The sequence below is a fragment of the Punica granatum genome, chromosome 2 (assembly GCF_007655135.1).
Source record: "Punica granatum isolate Tunisia-2019 chromosome 2, ASM765513v2, whole genome shotgun sequence".
Classification (NCBI taxonomy): Eukaryota; Viridiplantae; Streptophyta; class Magnoliopsida; order Myrtales; family Lythraceae; genus Punica; species Punica granatum.
In genome coordinates this window covers 26,641,199-26,649,918 of record NC_045128.1, presented here as the reverse complement: position 1 = coordinate 26,649,918, position 8,720 = coordinate 26,641,199, and the positions used below count along the sequence as shown (strand labels likewise).

Genomic DNA, 8,720 nt, shown 5'->3' with positions numbered 1-8,720 from the left:
ATTTGACGTGGGGCTTGCTGTGCTGGGGCAGCTACCTTGTACTGGTGGTATTCACCCGTCTCCTCCTCTTCAACGCCACGAAGGCCTCCTCTCCTCTTCCTCTTCGATTACCTCACCGCCGATTCCGACCCAATTTCCGTCTTCCCGGTCGTCCGACAGTTCATCTGCGGGAGCTTCAAGTTCTGCAATCAGTGATTTCGTCAGGCCACTACTTCCTATATGATCGGGGATTGGATTCCCCGATCGATTCGAACCCGATTGGCGGTTCTTGTTGGAGGGTCAGCGGCTCAGCTTCCCTGAGCGAACTGGGCTCGAGTTCCGTGACTGCCTAGCTCATGAAAGGTTTCGGCTTTCGTGAGAGGGACGAAGCTACTGACAACCGGAAGCCTCCCTCCTCCTCGTCTTCCTCGTCCTCGTCCTCCTCCGCCGCCGCCGCCTCTTCATGGTCTACTCTGTTCTCGTCCGCCTTCTCAATCTTTGATCCCTACAGACACTCGCAGTCCTCGTGCAAGCACAGACACCATGCCTGGGCATCAGCAGTGAAGAGAATTGTGAGCGGCGGGCCGATGAGGCGGATTCACGAGAGTTTCGTGCTCGGGTCTGCTCGAACCGGCCTGTCCAACTCGACGAGCGATATTTGGCTCCTTGGCGTCCGCTACAATGTGTCCTCGGACGACGAGGCTGTCGGGTTGGCTGCGTTTGAGCAGGATTTCTCATCAAGGGTCATCATGACCTATCGCAAAGGTATGTTCGGGTTATCGGGACGTGGATTTTTCTCGGCAGATGTTGAGGTTCCTGTCATGTCCCTGTCCAACGAGTGCTGAATGTGCTGTAGCTTGTCTTTCTTTTGGGTAGGATTTGATGCTATTGGAGATTCAAGTTATACAAGTGATGTAAATTGGGGCTGCATGCTTCGAAGCAGTCAGATGCTCGTAGCTCAGGTTTTTATAGCTCTCCTCGTGTTCGTTTCCGAATTTTTAGTTTCTTATCATATCAATTCAGCAAATAGATATTCGGTTTGACATATTCATGTGGAAAGTTTCCTTCTTGCTAGATAACACACTTCTCTTATATCTGTCTGACGAGGCCTGTCTTTGTGTAGGCATTGTTGTTCCACCGATTGGGCAGATCGTGGAGAAAACCATCAGACAAGGTACAAGGATTGTGGGATGTGCTTGCTTAATTTGCATGTTCGATTCATGTCTTCTATGCATACCCTGAATTTCCATGATGATATTCTCTTAGATTATATAGCAGAAGAATTTGCTCATTTGCCTATGTAATCTTTGCAGCTGCTTACTCAAGAATATATTGACATCTTGCACCACTTCGGTGATACCGAGGCCTGCCCATTCTCTATTCACAGTCTTATTCAATCAGGAAAGGCCTATGGCCTTGCAGCTGGGTCATGGGTGGGCCCGTATGCTATGTGCCGCTCATGGGAAATTCTTGTCCGCTCCAAGAGGGAAGAGCTGATAAATCATGGGGAACCCGCACTTCCTATGGCAATTTATGTTGTTTCTGGTGATGAAGATGGAGAGCGTGGTGGAGCCCCAGTCCTGTGCATTGAAGATGCAAAAAGACACTGTTCCGAGTTTTCTCGAGGTCAATCAGAATGGGCTCCTATTCTTTTGCTGGTTCCTCTTGTTCTCGGACTTGGAAAGGTCAATCCCAGGTTTGTGATCTTGCAGATCTTATCTTTTCCATTTTGATGATACTAGCTATTGGTTTCAGATGCTCTTCATTTGTCTCATAGTTTTTGAAAGTGTCATGGCTTACACTAACTATTCAGCCTTGTGTAAGATATGGGGTTGATCTTTTCTTTTTCCCCCTCACTGATGATCTTCTATTTTGCTGCACCCCATACATTTAGATGCTAAATAGGCATAATTTAGAAATAGAAATCTGCACAAATAAAAAAGTGCTCAAAGGATAGCTAAAGGTACTGTATTCTTTGTTTAGATAGTCAAAGCTCTTCAAAATTGATAGCTCACTACAATATAGCCTTCAAGAAACCGATCTGCTTCAAGTGGATGCTAGAGAAATGGCCTAGAGTCATGAACTACGAAATAAAAGCTTCCATAGCATTGTACAAGTTGCTATTTGATCCACATATAATCTCCCTTTTTCATTCCAAATATGTATATGAACTTTGGAAACACCTCTGGACCATTCTGAAAGTCTGAAAGAAACCCCTTCTGTTGCACCCAAAGATCTTTGTCAGGTGGCTCGATCTCTGGCCAACTCCTCTACAGACCAGGTCAATGGAGGCAGCAGAAGACTGCAGTGATCTTGTCTCTGGGGAGGTGGCTAGGATGAGCCAGCTCAACCTGATATCAGAGTAAACTGACCTTGAGTTAGATCTGCTTTGAGGAAGCGCGATTCTGACCACCTCCGCCAGAGACCAGGTCATTGGAAGCAGCGGAACTCTGAAGCTTAGCTTTCTGGTGACATGGTCTGGGAGGGTGTTACCGGTGATTGAGGTGCCTTGATCCCTGTAACTGAAAGATTTGCTCCTAACCTGTGTTCACAGTGCAGAATATTTTGCCACTGATACTTAAATTCAGCTTCTGAATATGTGCTCCCATGGACTACATTAAAATCGCCAAATGTATGACAGGTATGTTCCATCACTGCGGGCGATCTTTTCCTTTCCTCAAAGCCTTGGTGTGTTGGGTGGGAAACCTGGTGCTTCAACTTATATGATAGGCGTACAAGATGAAGAAGTCTTCTACCTGGATCCCCATGAAGTTCAGCCGGTACTTCCTTAATTTCTGATTATTGTGCTAATACATGGTTTGGTTATTGAGACTGCTGCATTAGAATTTCAAATAGCACCTAATTAGTAACAGCACAAGGACAAATTAGAAGGCTAATTTGCATGAATATCTTGTAGCTAAATTTCCTACAGGGTTGTGCCATTTTGTATCAGAAGGTTGAAATCAAAAGTTATTGTGACATAACCATAATTACAGTTGAGGTATTACGTGAGCAATTATTTAAGCTATAAAGATGCCCACTCGCGCTTCAAAAACTTATGGTAGTAAGCTCATAACTCTTCCCTACACCCTTTTTGTCAATAGGCAATCTGGCCTTCATCTACAGCTAGGGTAGTCCACGAGCGGAATTGGTAAGATAAGGCTGTTATACTGCCTTTAGAGTAGGATATTGCTATAAAGTTGGTGTTTTCCCCTGATTCTAAGTTAGTGACTTGAAGAAGATAAAGCTTTTTGGGTGCAAAACTTCAGATACCTTTATAATAATATTCTTTTTCCTTTTATTTGGTCATTGACATGTACAAAGTTTATAAGGCTGGTCTTGAGTCATGGCTTGAGTGACTTAACAAACTAACTCTAAAGGTTAGTCTTGGTCCTCTGGTAGGCAGTTTCTCTGTTAGTGGATTTGTCTATCTATTTGTTTATTTATTTTGCGTTGGGTAGGTTTTGTTTGTTAAAACTTATTATTCACTGCTTTTCGTTATAAGTTCGTTCATTGAGGGAAAAATGAATGTGATGAAAGGAGAAAGAAGTTAATTACCTTAATATGTCAAGTTAGTTTTCTTAAGCTTAACGAAAAAGTGATCTCTTACTCTTGTTCCTTTAAGAGGACTCTAGTATTCTTCCTATCCTTTAATCTTCAAACCAAAAATCTGGGTACATAGCGATGAGTTTGCTTTATGGTCAGATAATGTAAATATGGATATAGGTCAATGTAACTGGTAACCTGTCGGGGCTAATTTGGTCAAACTTGGTGCTGCTCCCTCCATTCTTTTGTTCTGTTAAATGTCTTTACTCATCCATTTGGTCTTTGAGACTCATGCAAATAGTCAGAATGAAGATTTCAGAACCAAAAACTGTTCTATTTTGAACCAGTTTTTTATTAGGAGTATGGTAGCAACAAAAATCATTACGACTTGCCTCAGTTCAGGTTCCAAGTAGGTGCCTATCATAAGAATTGCTCTGGAGTCCTGTATGGAGGAAAAGTAGAAGAGCAAGAATGAAGAGGGAGAGTATGTATGTTGGTTGGTAGTGAACCTAGTATAGGTCCAAAATGCTTCTAGAACACATGATCTCTATTAACAATTTAATATTGGAGGCTTTTATAGCTTCTAACTAATATTTGAAGTGTTAGTTCCCTAGCCCACACATAACTGGTTCGACGCCCTCAGGATAGGTCCGAGGGGCCCTGCTGTTGGTCATGATCTTTGAACAACTTCCGTTACCTGGTGTCTGGTTGCCAGAGTTATGGGTGGTTTAGCCGTATCCCCAGTTAAACGTTGGAAGCTGGACAAAGAATCTAATATTGGCAAACAGGGATTGACTTTTCGTTAGATTTTGGTTTTGTTAAGGAAAGGAATGGGTGAAAACTACCATTCAAAGAAACAACTTTTGTTTATGCTTTGTTATTTGTACACTCGACTGTGAGTACTTGGTGGAGATTCTTATGACGGTTGGTTTTACCAGGCAGTGACCATCAACCGAGATAACTTGGAGGCTGACACTTCTTCATACCACTGCAGGTATTGCTTTTATAGCTGCTCTTTTGGTCAGATTTATAATGTAGATCATGTTCAAGGACCCAAAAAAAAAGAAAAATAAGCCATTGGACCGGATCAATCTCAACCATTCTTGATTGTGGATCTCAGGGCTACCAAAATGGGATTTAGAACAATCAATTTTGGTGATTGATCATGTCAATAGACTTTATCCCTTTTCTCTTCACAAAAAAAGAGGGACTCGTTTGGAACTGGTTTCTAGCTGGGATTTTCTTGTTTATGACTGTCGTTTTCTCAGTTGGGTTTTTGTTCCTGACTCTTGGTTCCTCTTTTCAGTGTCATTCGGCACATTACCCTGGACTCTCTTGACCCATCACTGGCTATTGGTTTTTACTGTCGCGACAAAGGTTTGGTCTAGCTTCCCATGTCCAAGTTTTGGAACTTGCAACTTATCCTTCTTATTGATAATTCTACTTCTGCCTTGCAGATGATTTCGATAATTTCTGTTCACGTGCATCGGAGCTCGCAAAGGAATCGAATGGGGCTCCACTATTCACAGTCGCTGAAACGCCCAGTAGTAATAGTAACAGTAATTGCGCATCAAGGGGAGTTAGTCATGGCGACCCAGATGAAGGGGATTATTGTAGAGATGAGCCCACAGGTCCCACCGAGGGCGAGGATGATTGGCAATTCCTCTGATCAGATTAGGATCGAGTAAGTTATCCTCTTTCTCCTTGTGGTTCCTATTTATGTCGGCCCAAATGGTCATGGTGTGGATATTGGTTTGCCTTCTCATTAATTACCACTGTACAAGAACATAGTAGTTGATTTGTGTATTTCTTGGGTTCTGTTGATTATTTTTTGTGGCTTGTTCATAACAGTAGATTGCACAGAAAGACATGCTTTTTCCTTTTCTCCCCTTCTCCATTGTGTACTGAAACTTGATGGTGGTTTGGCGTTGTAAGCCCCGTGCCAGGGGTGCAGTAGAGCGTTAAGTGCCCTGCTGATTCGGGGTTGAGAGTTATCCTTACATAAAGTCTAATAGTGCAGAGTGAACGCGGCACGTTACGTTGAATAGTCCTGCATAGAGCACGGCTACTAACTTGATCATGGGTTGTTTATCAAACGGATCCATGGCACTGGGACCTGATTGCAGAATTTGGTTAATAGCACTAGAACAGCCTGACACAACTCAATATCCTACATCGATATACTTGACACGACAGGAAATGATATACTTGTTGGTTAAATAACATTGACCGACTCAAGAATGATATTGTTGATAGTTAAGGGACAATAAACTTGCCTTCTAAGTTATATCTATGAACCGACTTATTCCTTTCTCAGCCTTTTGGTGCAAGTTGGGTTGTATGTACAGTCTGACGTGAAAGTGTTGAGTTTCATTTTGCTTGAAGCTCTGGTATGCAATTAGTCAAGGTTAGTTATGAGTTAGTTATTAGGAAGATTGAGTGGCAGTCCTGACTAGATCAAAGAAGGCACTTACGAATCACTAAAGATAGTTTTGATCTTCCCCTATACTTTAAAGTGAAGCCGCGTCTTGTTCGACTAGTCTTTCTGCAAGTCTGATTGGGATGGAGAAAGTGCAATCGCCGGAGCCGGCTATTCGAAAAGTAAGGATGCTTGTATCTGATCTTGTGTATTTGCTTTCGGCTATGCTCAAAGCCAGAAGCTCATGTCAAAGAAAAGTAAAATAGGAGAGGGGAACCAAGGAAGACTTGCCATAAGGAATATTTCGAAACAACTAGATGTAATCAAAATAAAAGAAGCCTTGATTGATTTTATTATCCTACCTTATATTATTATTTAAGAAAAAATTCCAGTTTGGTGACTATTGTCTTATTTATAGAATGTGGTTAAAAAGTCGGAAGTATTCTTTTTCTCAGTTTAAATATCATATAATACATTTTAAAATAGAAAATGATAATTTAGGGACAATATTATTCTTCACTTTACGTAATGTTTTCACATATTAATTTATCTTTATTTTGCTCAAAATCTCCCAATCAATCAATATAGCTATATATAATATATAAAAACGGAATAGCGAAATAGTGAAAGTTTTATTTGTGAGCCCTCCGCTCCTAGTGAAATATCGAAAATTCTTAACTCTTGATAATGCGTCTCTTGAGTTGCTCATTCAACTTGATTTATTTATGCGTCTTTTTTTGTGTGTCCTCTCGACTTAGTAGACCTTTGGTTTTTTAAAAGGAAATTATTGACCGACGAAACTATTGCGATATGCGTATGTATGTATGTATTTAAAGGGTTCTTGGGGTCCTTTTTCTCTTTGTAAAACATAGAAAATATAAGTCCTTTTGATTTTGCATGTAGATTTTGATGTTGTATACCTGTTTGTGATATACAATTTTCAAATTTTAGTTGCGATTCATCTTTGGTTGAAATTAACCGGAATTGCTTGCTAAGGGCATATATATATGTATATCATGATATATAAAAGTTAAAATACGAAATGTAGGAGTTTCATTTACCTAACACTTAGTTCTCTAAATTTTCTTTATTCCTTATATTTTTAATGCAATTAGGGTATTTAATTATTACATTGAAAATAACAATTAAATATTAAATAATTTACTCAAATTTAAGAAATTCCATTGATACGTTAAATGAACAGTAATCTTAAAAAAGAAATAGGTTCTCAATAAATTAAATAATTTCTCGATATCACATACGCTCATGCAATCAAACTTAGACCTAATTTAAATTTAATCATTGTAAGGTGTTGTCCGTGGACCCTCACAATATCAAAGTTGAGGTGGTGGTATAAAACAGGATGTGCAGGTTAATTTGTATTAAAAAATGGGAGAATCACGAGTCTATATCTAGAATTGTATCTATAGACGCGATAACAAAAAATGACCCAATATTTGATATAAGAATTAGACTTTCAGCTGGGTATAATACTAACATGGAGAATTCAAAGGGCTTTAAATTGTGGGCAAAAGTTACAGTTTCCAAGAGCTCCCGTACCATTGAAATCTTCTCAAAAGTTAACACATATAATTAAGGGGTTTTTATCTAAAATGACCTATAATTTATCCATTTTGTCAAATTTATCATATATTTTTTTTGTCAAATCTATCACATGGTTTACTTTTTGCATCAAATTTATCCCGGTGTTATCTTTTCCGTCCACATCTGACGGCCACGTGGCACGTTAGATGTTGATGGAAAAGATAATGCAGGGATAGATTTGATGCAAAAAGTAAACAATTGGATAGATTTGACAAAAAAAAGTATATGATAGATTTGACAAAACGGGCAAACCATGAGACATTTTAGGTAAATATCCTATAATTAATGTAATGCATGTATTAGTTGTTGACTTCTTTTGTGGGCGGGAATAGTTCATGTATGTCTAGCTCTTAATGATAAGTACAAAAATCTAAACTATTAGTAATTAATTATAATTATAACTAAAGAAATTATTGACCATTCAGCTGCCCTCTTATTCCTACTATAAATAGGCTAATGGGAGAATTGAAAGCTGCATCCTCTATGGAGAAATACTAGATTGATTCAAGTTATTACAGTCATGAAATGACAGTTCCTGTCAAGTCTTTCTCTCCCCCATGTCACACATGGCTTGGGTGGTCTTTTGTGGTTCGTACAGGTCTGATTTGTTCATGTAGCATCCAACATTATTGAGATATTTAAGGTATTGCTATAATGGGTCGTAGCAGCTGCTTGGTTAAAATGAATATATACGAATAAGTCTAGAACAAATATGATTGAAATTTCTATGTTATATTGTTTTGAACTTTTTCTTTTCTCTATTTCACAATTTTTGGAAACATGGAATGTGAACAAGTTATATTTGGAAGAGATACCAACGTAGGTTGGTTCAATCAGTTCGGCACTTGTTCTGCTTAAATAAGGTCTTGAGTTCGAGTTCTTATGATTGCAGTAAACCTACGCTGCGAGAGTTTTATCTCTTAATGGGCCGACTTGATTCAACTGGATTAGTCGGAGTCCAATTGGACTTTCGGATATTAGGATTCACACCGAAAAAAATATATTCGGAAGAGGTGTTACAAAAACAAAAAGTTTTGATATTTGTCTTAGTACCTTCAATTTATTTATAAGACATCAAAATACGATTAAAGAGATCCTCAATAAGGACCCTCCAAGTAATCATTTTGAGCAATACCTCAACTCATGACTTTATCAACCTTTCGAGTATCGA

At 39.3% G+C, this 8,720-nt stretch overlaps 1 protein-coding gene across 1 annotated transcript; it reads left to right on the top strand.

Annotated features, from left to right (window-relative positions):
* LOC116196718 (cysteine protease ATG4) lies at positions 1–5,415 on the top strand. Its single transcript, XM_031526579.1, has 8 exons — positions 1–744; positions 856–941; positions 1,103–1,153; positions 1,293–1,675; positions 2,621–2,759; positions 4,464–4,519; positions 4,832–4,902; positions 4,983–5,415. The coding sequence occupies exons 1-8, from the start codon at positions 336–338 to the stop codon at positions 5,192–5,194; spliced, it is 1,407 nt and encodes a 468-aa protein (XP_031382439.1). The 5' UTR covers positions 1–335; the 3' UTR covers positions 5,195–5,415.
* Positions 5,416–8,720: the final 3,305 nt, after the last annotated feature.

Bases quoted from the DNA above. Each gene is read 5' to 3' on its own strand.
- LOC116196718 (XM_031526579.1), top strand. From the start codon at position 336: ATGAAAGGTTTCGGCTTTCGTGAGAGGGACGAAGCTACTGACAACCGG. The intron at 2,760-4,463 runs GTACTTCCTTAA...TGGTTTTACCAG, and splicing joins ATCCCCATGAAGTTCAGCCG to GCAGTGACCATCAACCGAGA. The intron at 4,520-4,831 runs GTATTGCTTTTA...TCCTCTTTTCAG, and splicing joins ACTTCTTCATACCACTGCAG to TGTCATTCGGCACATTACCC.